Source organism: Nansenia antarctica, assembly GCF_963989245.1.
Source record: "Nansenia antarctica genome assembly, chromosome: 14".
In the NCBI taxonomy this organism is placed as follows: domain Eukaryota; kingdom Metazoa; phylum Chordata; class Actinopteri; order Argentiniformes; family Microstomatidae; genus Nansenia; species Nansenia antarctica.
The window spans coordinates 25,477,781-25,493,388 of record NC_137684.1 but is presented as its reverse complement, the minus strand read 5'-3'; the positions used below and the strand labels follow the sequence as shown (position 1 = coordinate 25,493,388).

At 42.1% G+C, this 15,608-nt stretch overlaps 1 protein-coding gene across 1 annotated transcript in view; it reads left to right on the top strand.

Annotated features, from left to right (window-relative positions):
• Nucleotides 1-456: 456 nt before the first annotated feature.
• Nucleotides 457-15,608, top strand: part of cspg4 (chondroitin sulfate proteoglycan 4) — a gene marked incomplete at both ends in the record, with an annotated part of 65,564 nt that continues 50,412 nt past the window's right edge. The window contains one exon of the mRNA XM_080545362.1: nt 457-526. Coding sequence (XP_080401488.1) covers nt 457-526 — 70 coding nt within the window. The remainder of the gene's footprint in view (nt 527-15,608) is intronic.

The window sequence follows — 15,608 nt, the reverse complement described above, 5'->3', positions numbered from 1 at the left end:
TCCCAATTTCCCTTTAATTAAAAGTTACAAAAAAAAGTGAAAGGTTTATCCTTACAGCACCAGCCCTCCCCTCCAGTCTCCAAATGCCACTCCAATTACCGAGAGACAAAAAGAGCTCTTCAACTTTAAGAGTGGCCAGACTCAGTAATTTGAGAGAAGGGGCGGGAGAGCGAGGGGAGAGGGAAAGGGAGAGAGGGAGAGAGTTATAGTGTACTACTACTCTTTTCCACTAGGGGCGTTGTGCATCTGGTAGTGAGAAGAGGCTGGAGGAAGGCGCATGAAGGGCTAAGCACATCTTTTTTGGGGGGGGGGTGACAAGAGGGCGTCACCTCAGAGGCCTACCTCCCTGTGGCCCAGCCCCTTCCATAGAGTAGAGGCTGCGAGAGGCTCTCAGGTCCCAAAACTGGAAGACAGTCCCCTTTGAATGGACTGTGTGTCGCGGACTACACCGGTAACATGAGAGCCCTGCGTTTGGTCCTGTGTGCCTTCCTGCCCCTGCTCTGTCTGCTCAGTTCCAGCCAAGGAGGTAAGTGTGCTAAGCCAAATTAGTTTGTCAGCTATTAGTGTCCCCTCTGGCCCCTCCACCTCCTCCCTCCTGTCAAAAATGACACAGCTGTGGTCATGGGAGTGTCAGGCGTGTCAGTCACTTCCATACATCAATCTCATGCTCGCATCAGCTGGCTTGGGTTGATGTGGCTTTTTAAGTGCTGATGTGTAGGATAAATGTACCCTTAACCCCCAGGTCACCAGGCAACATGCCTCAGACCAGAGCGTATGGGGAAACCCACAACTCTGGAACTAGAGTTAAGAGAGTTAAAGAGTTAAATTGACTTATTTGAAACTTTCCTCTCTTAAAAAATGCCTTACACTTTCCTCTTTTTGGCGGTGGCGTTGCCTTTCACACTCTTCACAGCTGTGCTGAGAAATTTCTTTTTTTGACACTTTAGCATGAAAACGGGATGCCACGGGGACGGTCCTGCTGGAAGGGAGGCCAAAAAATTCTCAGTCAGCAGATGTTGCTGTGTGTCAGTCAGTCAGCCAGTCAGTCAGCCAGCCAGTGTGATGTTTGCTCTCGGGTATGGAAGGTTGTGTGGGAGCAGTGTGTGTCGGTGGAGGTCGCAGCGGATTAAATTAGCCTTCTGTGTACTAGGAGGTGAGCTGAGGTCCCTCACGAGGCGGTGAAAGGCTCTCTTTCAGAGGAAGCTCTGTACAGGCGGGCAGGTGAGGCTTCACTTGGCCGACCGAGAGGAAGTGAGATTGGATCGTGGGGTAGAAGGCTGCTGGCTACCCTCTCTCTCTCACTCTCTCGATGTTGCATGGTCCATACAATGAACCCACAGTGCTGTTCGAATCAGCTGCAGCAACAGCAGCACCTCGCTAGTTAAAATGCAGTCCCCCGTCCCCTCAGAAGAGTGTGTGTGTGAGTGTGTATGTGTGTGTGTGTGTGTGTGGCATTTGCCCCTGAGCCCGGTGAAGGGAATGAAGCGATGTCTTTGAAAAGCTAACTGGATCCTACATAGGACTGTACACATGGTGTTTTGGCAGGAGTACCCCTCCTGCCATTGTGCAGATGTTTAGTCGTATTGTGTTCCCCACGCTCCCAGATCCTCAAAATCACATTCCAATTCCAATTATACTAAATGGGCAAACTGACGTGTTAGGGAAAGAGATTGCCACTTGATCATTGTGGAAAACTGCCGGTTAGATCATTTCAGTGGCACAGTATTAAAGCTGAATAAGAGAGATGGATTTACTTTCCATATTCAACTTTCTGATGATCGCCACTTAATGTGTAATCTTTGATCTGCAGTATCCCATTATGTCACTACAATGCAGTGATAGTTAATCAAGAGCTCAACATTGTTTTGCAAACAGTCAATGATGTATCAACTCACCACTAAAATGAGATGAAGCTTTTCGATGGCACTGCACCAGTTTTGCTGGGATTCCCCGACAATCATATTGATTTATATGAGTCTAATTAAACATATTAATGGCAATCGTAACGTCTGGGCATAGAAATGATATTGCTCTGATATATCTAACGCTCTGTGGAGAATAATCCACTAATAATCCACAGACCTAGGATCCGTTTACGACAGCCAGATTCTAAACCGTAACCCCATGATGGACAGAAAGGTCTAGGGGCGACGGTCAACGTCTAGGCGTGACGTCATCCTACTCCATATCTAATGACACACCACAGCCTTTGTGCTAATAGCGCTAACCCGTTGACCCTTAGCTTTTAATGCTAATGTCGACCAGATGTTCAGCAGTGACTGATTGGATATCGGGCCCTCTCTCGCTGTGCAGCACGCCACAAGCTGTCAGTGACACTTCCCAAACGACTTGGAATGTGCATCCCTGACCTTACTTCCTCCCCGGTGTTTACATCTTGTTCCTGTGTCGCAGGGGGCGCCACATGCGTGCCAGCTGTGACTGAGCCATGACCGTAGCCACTATATACCCGATAACATTTGTGTGTTATCGACTGTGTAAATAAGCAAGATGGCAAAATTTCATCTAGCCTATCGCAGGGTGAAGTGGAGCTACTACTACTGTGTTGTTTATCCAACGGGCCTATCGCTAAGCCACGCCCCAAAATAGAAACTGTCCAATCATATAACAGCAAAAGTCACTACAGGCAGAAAACTCAGACAAACAACTCGCTAATATCTGATGGTGAAAAGCTCCTAGACTAAATATTCTTGTCATCTTTAAAAAAAAAAAAATCTATTACTTGCTGTGGTAAATCAGAAATCAGAAATTCGCCAACGCCCACCATAAGTCATTGAATGTGACATTCAGTCACGGTCGGAGAGTCAGTCACTGTCAATTAAGCGTTGTTTGTTTGTCCGAGTTTTCAAAGGGGCCGTGGCTTAGCGATAGGAGGGGGCGTGGCTTAGCGATAGGTCCATTCCTCCTTCAGATCTACACAAGTATCAATAGTTTAGAGGCTAGAGGTTGTTTCTGGATGGGGTTGTAGACGCTTGTGCAGATCTGAAAAGATTGCACAGGTGTCTGTTTGGAAGAGTTGTCTCTGGGCAAACAATCTGTGATTCTTAGTAGTTTACCCCACGGACTTTCCTCAACAGTGACATGGTGAGGACTAGGTAATGAGACACACAGCTCATTAATTAGGCAACAATTGTTGTTGTAGTATCAGGCTCCTTCGGGAGACATTTGTGGTATAAAATACAGAATTGAAATTGGGTTGGAAGAAACGTTTCTCCTTGGGGTGAAAGGGTCTATGGGCATTAGGGAAATGGTGAATTACAATGATCGAATTGTAATACATTGTATCAATGATGTTCACTCTTCATTGCCCAAACAGAATGCTGCCTGCCGCCTGCAACAACACATTGGAAAAAAACTCAATATAAATCACACCTAATTATTTCTCTGGCGTGTTGAGTCTTTGAGAAATCACTTGTTCCAGAATGTTGTTGGTACTTTGAATTGAATGTTTTAGAGGGGATTTGCATTCCAAGACGGTAGAGGCCATTATCTCCCGTGGCGTATTATGTCGCTATGGTGAAGGGCTAAACAAATATGGATTATGCCGAGTTTCTTGGAGCATCTGCACCAAAGAGCCCATGTGTTCTTTTGGGAAGTTGGCAGGGTGAACAGCAGCATGACTTAAAGTGTCTGCACACAAGATTAATAAGGGCCAATATTTGCATTGGGAATCGACGAGATTGAGTTTGTTGGTGGGTTATAGAGTGCTCTGGCTGATGCATTTTGGTGACCTCTGCTTCACCTCTCAGTTTAAACAATGCTTATGTTATGACTTCGACCGTAGTAAATGCAGTTGGTGTAAATCCAAATATTTAGTTCTGCTTAACAGACAAGGTTTGAATACAGTCCTCCTAATCACATCTCTGTCAGCTGGGTGCAGCTGGGTAAAGGTTGTGAGCGGGGCCCTTTCCCAGCGCTCTGTTCCTACACCCTTTAGCTTGCAACGATATGGAAATAAGGACTTCATAACATTGCAGAGCACAGGTGAAAATCAATGGTTATGTCTAATTAAGTACAACCTCGCCCTTTTCTATTCCCATCTGCTTTCTTTTCTTGCCGTCAGATCAAGGAAAGCAAGTTTGAGCAAGTTTGTGTTTTATTAATGACCTTTTTGGGCTGAGGCCGGAGGCAATGTCCAACGCGAGAATCCCAAGTTCTTAAATTGGACCGTGCCCCGGTATAACTTCATCTCGGCTCCAGATGGATGGAGGTGTTTTTATCGACAGAGCGGTGTTTGTGATGTAGGCCCCTGTCCAGAAACAACCCCTGGCCCCCTATACCTCCTACACTTGAGTTAGGTTTAAGATAGGTATTGGCACGTATTGAATGAACCCTCTTATCCTGTTCTTTGTTGGGGATTTTTTGCAATGTTGCTTGCACCTGTCTCATCCTGTCCGACCTTCAGAAGTGTTTGGGAGTGGTTCATAATAACTTGGCTTGGCAAGTGACCTCTTGAGCACAGTTTTTGGATTAGCTTAGCATCATCTGAGGCTAAAATGCAAAACTCGTCCCCAGTTTCAGGGCTGATAGAGACCAGGGTTAGGGTTAGTTCATCCTGCAGCATCTACTGGCAGATGTGAAACAGTCTTTCCCACAGTGCTCTCTGCGGCTGTCAACGCTGGGCTGCTCAGATCATATTTATGTGGATGATCTCCGCATAGCCGGCAGCCCACACACAGACCTCATTTAGCCCCAGGAGTGGAGACAGGAAAAAAAGTTCCTGTACACAAACAAAAGAGTCCCAGACTCTCTATCCTGGAAGTTGGGAGATCAAAGGGCATCTTGTGGTATGCACCAGTGTTGTTCTAACCTCTAATATGTCAATCACATACAGATACAGACTACTTAAAAGAGGTTGGGTGGGTAGCAGCTTATTTTTCCCCTGAAGGTGAGTCGGTCAATGAGATCACGTAGTTTTAAAGAGATGCCCACCCTCTATGGTCTTTACGGACGTCTCCCAGGGCCGGTCGCCTAGGGCGCCAAATGCATTTAAATAATTTTGTCTCTATGAATTTCATGTCTCTATGAAAATATGTCTCAGCCTACTGTCTATTTTTGTCTTGAAACCATTGTTGTCCATATTTTTACTGTTGAATGTGTGGGTGGTGATGAGGCAGTACTGGTGGCTTAATGTGGTGGTGGTGGTGGTGGTGGTGGTGGCGCCCCTAAAAAAAATTTGTTGGGGGGGCCCATCAAATCATACTCTCGCCTAGGGCACTTAAATGCCTAGGACCGGCCCTGACGTCTCCGATGTGTTCAAGAAAATGTACATTACTTTACCTCTAAGTAATTTCATATTGTGTTTCTTGCCAACATAATCAGTAGTTTTATAACTGATCTTATCATTCTCACACCAGATGACATGCATAAAACCACACCTTTTTCAAAATTGCATTTCTGACTCACTGTTGCATAACTGATATGACATGTCTGCAGTGTTGGGATGATTCAGCAGCTTGTGTTAGCAAAAGGCTGAGGGTTTTACACAAACATCTGGAGTCTGGTTTGTAAGTGGTGTGGCCAATGCTGTAAGCTTTATTCAAAATGTCGCTCTGCGTTCATGCCTAATATAGACAAAACTGCTTCTGTTAGCAGCTGAGAAAGCTAGAAGCAGAAATGCTATCGCAATTACTAGTGAATAAAAATTCGAAAAATGCCATATTTCACTGTTATTGTAACAACACAACGTTGTGTTTAGACTACTGTGGAACCCACGAGAACTTTTGTGAAATGTTGCTAAGTTAAAGCCTTAAAGTTTGATATCAACTATATGATGAACTATATCAAGCATTATGCTCAAACTAGACATGGCCAATCTAATGTAGATGATATGATAGACATAAATCTTTTAAGATGTACTTGAACGGGCATACATTGCACAGATTTCCAGGGATTTTCATTCTGTTGCTGCTACAAACACAGACAGCTTTGGCGGTACCTCACATGTTCTTATGACTCATTGAGTTCTTCTCTTTATAGAAGAGAAACCAAACGAGTTCTACCAGGGTGAGTCCCTCATGGCCAGAGTAAATGTGACTCATACACTCATGAGACCACTGTGGTAAATCTTGGGATATCAAACTGCTAACTAGGGATGAATCTTTCGAGGGAGAGGACAATTAAGGATTCTAAAGTATCATTCATGGGGTTAGAAGCCCCAAGCTATTTCCATATCATATTTTTTTGCACTTTTACTGCTGTGGAGACCAAACCAAATTGTGTTACAGAGCATATCATCTGTCTATTTCCATTTCTAATGTCTATACACAGTAATGGGAGGATGTAATGCTAAAGGTATGACAACCAAGACTATGTCCAATTGTCAACCATTGCTGGACAATGTGATGTGACAGGGTTTGATGAAAAGGTCCGCAAGTCTGGCAACGTCATTTGTCAGTTTGTTCCAGATTATGAACGGTAGATTGTAAGCAAATGATGTATCAATAGATCAATAGATGTATAAGTGGTTAGGGTCACGGTCAGGGCATCACATGGACTCTTCAGGACTACACTCTACTGTATGAGCCAAGTCTACACTAGCCCTATCAATGTGTCCCTTCACCAAAACCACAATATAACAACAACACGATTGTCTGCTAAATTCTCACTGCCGTCTTCAGCTGACCTGAATATGACACATGACTGTCTCATTGTGGGTCTAGCAGCAGACGGCAGGCGATAGGTTACTATATTATGCTGACACAGAACCATATCAATGCCAACGTCTTGTGTGGAAATCTTCATCAGAGCCGACGAAGACACTGAGGTGTCCTTGGTAGTTTTGCGGCCCACCCGGTCTCTTCAGACAGAATCAAAGAGGCTGAGGGGAGCCCTGGGCCTGGGCTCTGGCAGCCACTGACAGTCATGAATAGATTGCGCCGGATAAATATAGCCCAACACTAAGCGCATTGCTTCACATGTCACTGAGGAAAAGGCCTGTTTGAGAGCTATGGGGGAGTGGGAGAGTTGGGGCGGGGTGGGGTGGGGAGGGGGGGTTTCTGTGGTTCAGATCCAAGTGTTTGGGGGCCACAGCCATGGCGTCATCCCCCAGCCACGAAGGCTTTAAATAACAGCAGGAAATGGTCTGTCCCATGGAGCAGGGCTTGACTAAGCTGTAACCCGCGTCAGTAGCTGAGAGGGAAACGTGTCTACCTCACATGCAGTGTTGAGTCTGGGTCACATGACACCTGCCTGTCAGACGACAGACCAAACCCTCGCTAGGCTAATGAAATGCAGTGGGGCAATGACGTCTTTATAATAATAATAATAATAATAATAATAATAATGCATTTTATTTATGGGCGCCTTTCAGAGCATAATTTAAAAACAAGCATCCGATTCAAACAGGTTCAAACAGTGATTCAAACGAACAAAAACAAACAAAACAAGACAAAACAAAAGACTTAAAAACAACCGTCAGTTTAAAAAACGGCAGTTTAAAAATGTGGGTTTTCAGGCAGGATTTGAAGGTGGAAAGAGAGTCAGTGCTGCGGATGTCTTGTGGGGGGCAGAGTGACTGAAGGCTCTACCCCATAGTGGTCAGGCGGGCAGAAGGTATAATGAGTTGAAAGGCCGCGGAGGAACGGAGAGTGCGAGAGGGAGTGTAGGTGTGAAGGAGTTCAGAGAGATATGGGGGTGCAAGATTGTGAAGGGCCTTGAAAGTGAGTTGATTGTGTGCTGATGTGCAGCACTTGATAGTTGCAGTTTTGTCTTCTAAAGTAACATTTGAATCTTCTAAAGTAAATAAGTGGGTTTTCCAATTGATCAAGCATAATGTACTACATATAACAGACATCTAATAACACGTCTGTTATTGAAATGATGTTGGCTTGTTAAGTATACAAGTAACACATGCATACAATTTAGTATAAATCTCATTAAAAACAATTTATGCATGCTGATAATGATCGATGTTAACTATGTAATACTATCTTGATTATCTGTCTCTTTGGCCAATAGAGCGCAGCTTACATAGTAAAGTAATTTAAAGCCAAAATGAAAATAAGTGTTAGATGACAGAAGAAGTCATGGCGGTTTGGTGTGAACTGTTTGCTGTTCCGATGCTGAAATAGGGCCAAGATAATTCTGGAATATTGGAATTTACCACATGACCCAGTGCATCAGATCACAGTGTTGCCAAATATGTTAGGAATCATCCAGTATAGCAGGGGTCGGCAATTAGGTTTGGCCTCGGGCCAAATTTTTTTTGAGCCACTAGATGGCGGGCCCGAACTTTTTTTTTTTTTTTTTTTTTTTTTTCCTTTCCTAACACCAGGGGAGCCACCCCTCCTAAATTTCGTTGTTTGGTACCTGTACTGTAGCAATGACAATAAAGACCATTCATTCATTCCATTCATTCATTCATTCATTCATTCATTCATAAGTAATTGATTGTTAAAAAATGTGACACGTTCTAATGCTTTGACTTTTCTTTCGAAAAATGTACATCGCTAGTCAACTAACACAGCTTGTTTTGTGAGCCTGCTAACAATGTAAAGTAGTGTTGTAGTTAACTAGGTAACAATGTAAAGTAGTGTTGTAGTTAACTAGGTAACAATGTAAAGTAGTGTTCTAGTTAACTAGGTAACAATGTAAAGTAGTGTTGTAGTTAACTAGGTAACAATGTAAAGTAGTGTTGTAGTTAACTAGGTAACAATGTAAAGTAGTGTTGTAGTTAACTAGGTAACAATGTAAAGTAGTGTTCTAGTTAACTAGGTAACAATGTAAAGTAGTGTTCTAGTTAACTAGGTAACAATGTAAAGTAGTGTTGTAGTTAACTAGGTAACAATGTAAAGTAGTGTTGTAGTTAACTAGGTAACAATGTAAAGTAGTGTTGTAGTTAACTAGGTAACAATGTAAAGTAGTGTTGTAGTTAACTAGGTAACAATGTAAAGTAGTGTTGTAGTTAACTAGGTAGCAGTCCAATCCATTACATTGCAGTATTTTGGCTTGACTAGCAAGTTTGTGTTGTGATTCTCAACAACGTTGAAATGTAGTTTCACCCTTTTCCATAGTTTTGAATAATAAATGTGTGGACTGACGATGTAGCGCAGCCTAGCTTATTCTAATAATTATTTAACATACTTTCATTCTGAATGATTCCCCCCTCCTCCCAGACAAGGTCACATTATTATTGGATTGGTTGTTTGCCTGCCGGGTGAAGTTAGCTAAACATTTAACCTGCTAACTAGCAAGAGAAACATCATGTCACTCTCCAAAGGTGTAAAGAGGAAAGTTGACGGTGAAAACAGGGCATTTAAAGAGGAATGGACAGCGAACTATAATGTTCATCCTACCTGGTTTCATCAACGCAAAGCCGTTGTGAGACTCACATCTTCCGTGCTCACAATGTTCCCTTTCTATACATGCGAGTCGTCCTTTTCCTCAATGAATGTGATAAAGACGCACGAGAGGAATCGATTGATGCAAAAAAAAACTTGAGAACTGCCTGCGGATTAAAGTGACGTCCATATAACCAGATATCAAGCAAATACTGACCGATGGGAGATGCCACTTTTCACATTAAGTGAGTACCAAGCCTGTCGTTATTGTATTTAATAACCTAATTGTATTTTGTATATTTTGAATGAATGGCTCATTGTAATTATTATCCCTAATAGCGTGTTTGCTCTGTCGTTTCAGGAGCATAGGCCTATGCACCACCACCCCTCGCATAAGCGGATTACTTTTCTTTCTTTTATTTTTTTCACCGATTTTGTTGTCAATGTTTTTCAGAATATTAAACTGAATTTGCTTTGTTACTGTTCATATGTGTGTGGCAGTCACATATACGTAAACATTACGTTTGAATTATTTACTGAGCTGGTGTTATTTTTTTCAAACCACACACGGCTATTTCAGCACTACACGTTGTCCACCTACTTATGATTCACTATGAGGGGTTCAGCGTCAGTGCGCTTCGGTGCACCCCGCTGCCTGATTGTCTGTCCCTGTGTCATTCACTCTCAACATGGATAAAAGTACAATAAGCATTATTCAGGTGGAGGTAGATTCTCTATTCGGACATTATAGGCGCTATATGTGGGACTGTCGGTCCGATATTGTAAAAAAAAAAAAAAAAAAAAAAGTGGATTCTCAAAATATTCTGCTGGGCCAAATATTATTGGTGATGGGCCAGCAATGGCCCGCGGGCCGCCTATTGCCGACCCCTGCAGTATAGGGTGCTTGGTGGCGTAATACACTGAGTGTTGACCATGTAACAGCTGGGTTCCCGGTTCGATTCCAGCCGCGGACATACAGTATCCTGCATGTCATCCCTTCTCTTTCTCTCACCCACCCTTCCTGTCAAATCTCTACTGTCTCTGTCACAATAAAAAGAAAAATATGAGTTGAACTGCTCCACTCAGAAAAAATTATGTATAAATATGTATTGGGGATTGCTAATTTACTGCGTGTGAGTAATCCTCCACCCATAACACTGGTGCTCTCCCTCTCACCATTAAGAGAAAATCAACTACTGCTCTCGATGCAAAGGAAAACTGAGAGAGATGAAACACATTTGTGGTGTCTTTGGCATACAGTCATAGTTGACTGAAGAACATCCCCTATTTTAGTGTTGGTATTCATCCCAGCTGATTTATCCAAACTAACCACTGGTGATATTCAAACACAAATGTCAGCGTCTCATACACACCAATGATATCGCAGCTCCTTTGATGCATTCTCTGGTGACTGTTTGTTATCAACATTGTACGTCTAAGTAATTAACATGGTATGTATTTCCTCAGCTTTTCATGTGGCTGCACATAATACCTTATAAGGGTGTCTTATAGTGCATTCTAACAACTGCTATAAGCTCCCATCACATCACAATAGTTATGAGATCCTTAGCCCTACTTATTTGTCATTGTATGTGATCACACACAAAATAATAGGGATTGAGCTTTCTAAGCGTTCTACTTTTTGGAATGATAGTATATGGTTGAAGTCTGTTCCTGTTGAAAAAATGTGGTTATAGATAGATAGAAAGATCGATTTGAGGTTGGAGGAATTGAGAAAAACACATTATTATTTTTCACCCATGTATTCTTGGAATTTCACATTGTGAAACGAGAAGGACATTGTGAAATATCACTCCAGTCCAACAAGATGGAATATATAACATTGCAGAAAAGGTTTGGATAGCCATGGACTGCACTTACACAGCGTCTTATTCCAAAGCGCTTTACAATTCACTTTATACAATGTATTTTTCACACAGCTAAATATTAGAAATGATTTAAAATAGGATTTGATTTCAGTCCTTGTTGCTACACAAGCAAAACAACAACTTCACGTTTAAATGTGTCCATTGATCTGTATTTGTTTCGCTACAGCCTTCTATGTTCTAGTCAACTGGGAACCATTCAAGCACTCAAATTATAACTACCTCTCAGATGTTTTTTTTTTTTTGGTGGAAGCCATTATTCTTCTCATCAATGAACGTCCTTTCAGTTTAGATTAACTGAAATATTGACCTCCTTGCACAATGTCAGGTACTGCAACAGATGTTCTCAAGATTAAACGTACACTTCAAAAAGTCAAGCCTAAGTGAAATTCGGTCCATATTTGAATGGAAACACGATTTGTATTCCCCATAGTCTCACAGAAATTCAAAAGGATATTTATTGGAATGGAACGTTCAGGCGTTACCTGACATCTGTCTTTGGCGTAAGCTGGTTAGCATTCCAGAAACATTCTGTGGTCTCCAAGTGAACACGGTCGTGGACTGATACTGGGAAAGCTCTGCTCAACAGTCAAGTCAAGGAACACAGTGCCTACTCAGCATTTGAGGGTCGAAGGGGAATTTGACTAACATTGGAACAACATTTTGGTTGTGTGCTTGTAGTTCTAGCTGTCATTTACCACAGAAACGTTCGGTCTTTGCAGAAAGATAGCCAACCCAGTAGCATTTAGTTTAGTCCTCACAGAGACTCGTCAGGGTAGCAACGTCAATGTAAGTAACTGGGATTGAATCCAGATCCCCCTGCTTTATCCTGCTGAAATGCCCAGGCATTTGGTCAGGCAGCCAAAACATGAGTTCAAGTCTCCAAAATACATATGGATCTGACAGATATGCATGATTCATTCACAAATCAGGATAAGCCTTCACCTTCCACAAAGGGAAAGGATAAATTCAGATGTTTTGAAACAGATATTATTTGTGACAGGGTCTGGTTAAAAAGTCCTCAAGTAGGGGCATGGTTAAAGTTGAAGAAGTTATGCTTATTTGAATGTTGGTACACCTCAAACAAATAGGGGAGAAACGCACTTTGAATCAAAACACACAAAACAACTAATAGCTGGCGCTGAAAAGGAACATCGCTATGAACATCTAACTGCATGTTTAGTACCACGCGTATCACAACACGCTGATAGAACATCAACATGCTAAAAACACATAGCTACACATAATTAGATGATCACACAGTCCTTGCTTTTGAGCACGTCCTAAAGCATAAGTTTGTTGACAAGCCATGTATCACTTACCCAATAGCCTATGGCAGATGAGACAGTGAATCTATAGTATTTAGTGATCCTAAAACTGTTGTTTGTTATATCGAGTGGGCTCTTCAACGTTCAACTTTCGTGATATTAAATATTAAATAAAAAACTATTAGGGAGAAATACCAGTTATTTAAAACGTGCTCTGGAATACCGACAGTGGTCTGTGTCTGAATCCATTCTTAACAGTCACAGCAGCACATCACTGAAGAATGGGTCTGGTTGGAAACAACAGAAAAGTGGTCCAGAAACTGTCTACTGACAGGTCAGAATAAAAAATGCGTAGCATTTATCGATGATCTAGTAACTGTTGCCATGTTTTCCTTGTTACAGAGATATTTCCTCTCCTCTGAATTCATAAAAGTTTGAAATGATACAATATTTAACAGCTGAGGAAAACAGCCCAAGGCTTGGAGTGAGTGACTGAGAATGACCTCACCATTACTACACTAGAAGTAAAACCATTCGTCTTGCCGAGTGAAGGCTTTGAAAGACCTTGGTCCAACTGTGTCTTTGAAAAACTAAAAATAGGTGGAAATGTTTTGCACTGTACATACATATACATTCCACATATGGAATGTGGAATAGGACCATTATAATTCTTTTTTTTTTTTTTAAATGCATTCACTCATTCATACATATTGGCCTTATGGAAATTGATTTGTGCAGTGAGGCTGGTCCATAGCAAATATTATTATGAAACCCTGGTGGTTGGTATGTCATTGGATATATTCAGACCAAGTAATGTAATCATGTATGAACAGTACGACCCACAACAGTCGCAGTCAATATAGAATGGTTAATTTTGTTTGTAGAGTTGTCTGAGATTTTAAATTAAATGCAGATGTGCACTGTGCAGCTGTTGGGAAGTTAAGAGCTGCAGGCCACACAACACACATAAAGCACCCTGCGTAAGTAATCCTCACACTAGCGGCAACCCTTTAAACTGTCACCTACAGTATACATCTATATTTTAACATCTTGGGAATATCACAGATTAAGACCCCTTGAAGTCATACCGGCACTTGGGAATGTGATCAAGCAAATACAAATCTAATAACAGCACAAACCAGAAAGTGATACTATACTAATATATCCTAATATCACTAATATCTCCACTAGAGAGTGTACTGTAGTTTGAGGTGAAAAGTTCACCTATCACTTGTCTTTGAAAGTAACATGGCTGGGCATACACATCCTGTAACATGTACCTATAATATGTACGTGATATAATGAGTTATTAAATTGCAAATGTGAGAACTACAGATGATGTACAAGATATAGGGCCCTATTATGCACTTCATAAGTCTTAAGCAATAAGACGAGGCGGTAGATCTAAACTTAAGACGTGGAGGCGTGGTCAAGGCCACTTTGCTATTATGCGTGCGGTAGTGGGCGCCTAAAACCCGGCGCTAAGCCCAGAAATTAGTCATGGGTGTGTTTTGGGCGTCTTCTCAATCAACCCAATCAGCGTGCCAGGTGCCATTCCCTTTAAGAACCGGCTGCGTTAAGTCATTAGCGCTATGCTATTATGGAAGTCCTAAGAAGGAGGTCAGAGCGCTTCTCTGCAGAAGAAAGTAACAAGCTCGTGCATGAGGTCAAGGCTCGTCAGTTCCCAATCTTTGGAACGGCGCGAAATCCTCCCCGAGCCGAGGTGGTGAAACAGGCGTGGGAAGAAGTAGCAGCGGCCGTGTTTGAAAACGTGCATGAAGTCTAGCGCCTAAGAACTTTTCAAACCACTTCTTAGCGCTAGGCGCAAACTCAGATCGCATAATAGCAGGGGCGCCTAACGCACTTCATTAACATATGAACACTCCCACAATGAGTAATATATGCACGGGAGTCTTACGTCTTATGTGTGGGCACCTAGGGACACCTGCATAATAGCAGTAGCGCGTATGAAGCGCATAATAAGGGTGGCGGTAGGTCTTAACCTGGCGGTGCGTCTTAATTAAGACTTAAGACGGCAAGTTAAGAAGTGCATAATAGGGCCCATATACTACGACACACCCTAGTAAACAAAGAGTCCAAAAGACGTCCTCAGGGAAACCTTCAGGGAAAACATCAGTGTACTGTAGTATGAGATGAAAAGTTATAAATGTGACCCAACATCAAAACAGCTTTGTGCTCATATGAAGCAACAGGTCTGTAAATATATACTGTTGAGTTATGTAACTCCTGCTGTGCTGTTGTTGTTTGCCATTAGCTATTTATATCACATTTGAGTCCGCTGCCAAACTGAATGCATGGTTATATTTAATTTCATTTATTTTTTAACAAAACCTCCTCGTTAAACTTGACTGTTAACATGTTGGTCCTGCCACATCAGTTGACTGTAGCTGTTAACAATAAAATACATTATTATATGTAGTGCCCTGCATAAGTAGTGGAACAGTGAAGCAATCATTTTTTTTCTTTTGGCTCTATACTCTAGTATAGAGTACAGCTCTAACAGTTTGGATTTGAAATCAAACAACAACTATGAGGTTGAAGTAGAGATGCTTTTATTTGAATGTATTTGTGTACGTAATTGCCTTCACCAGATAGAAATTAGAGATAGAAACACTTTTTTATACATAGTCCCCATATTTTAGGGCACCAAAAGAATGCTATTGGTGTCTGTCAACATGTGAACCAAAGAGACTTCAATGAAAGTCAAGAAAACCATTATGACCCAGTAAACAAATAGTCCGGGAAGCCGGAATGTGGGTCCAGAATCTTCTGTAGTCCATAAGACGTTCTAAAGATGTCATCTGGACGTCCTAGAAAGACGTCATCTGAACCCACATTCCGGCTTCCCTGAGGACGTCTTTTGGACTCTTTGTCTACTGGGGAGGCTGAAATATCAGAAATATCAGAAACAAACATAGGCTTGCCAGAATCAACAGTTTGGAACATCATTAAAAATAACAATAAAGCACTGGTGAGCTGAGCGATCCCGAATGGGCTGGTCAGCCAAGGAAGACTTCTATGCTGGATAACCAAAGAGGGCCATAATTAAGAAACAACCACAGTAAACAAAGAGTCAAAAAGACGTCCTCAGGGAAGCCGGAATGTGGGTTCAGATGACGTCTTTCTAGGACGTC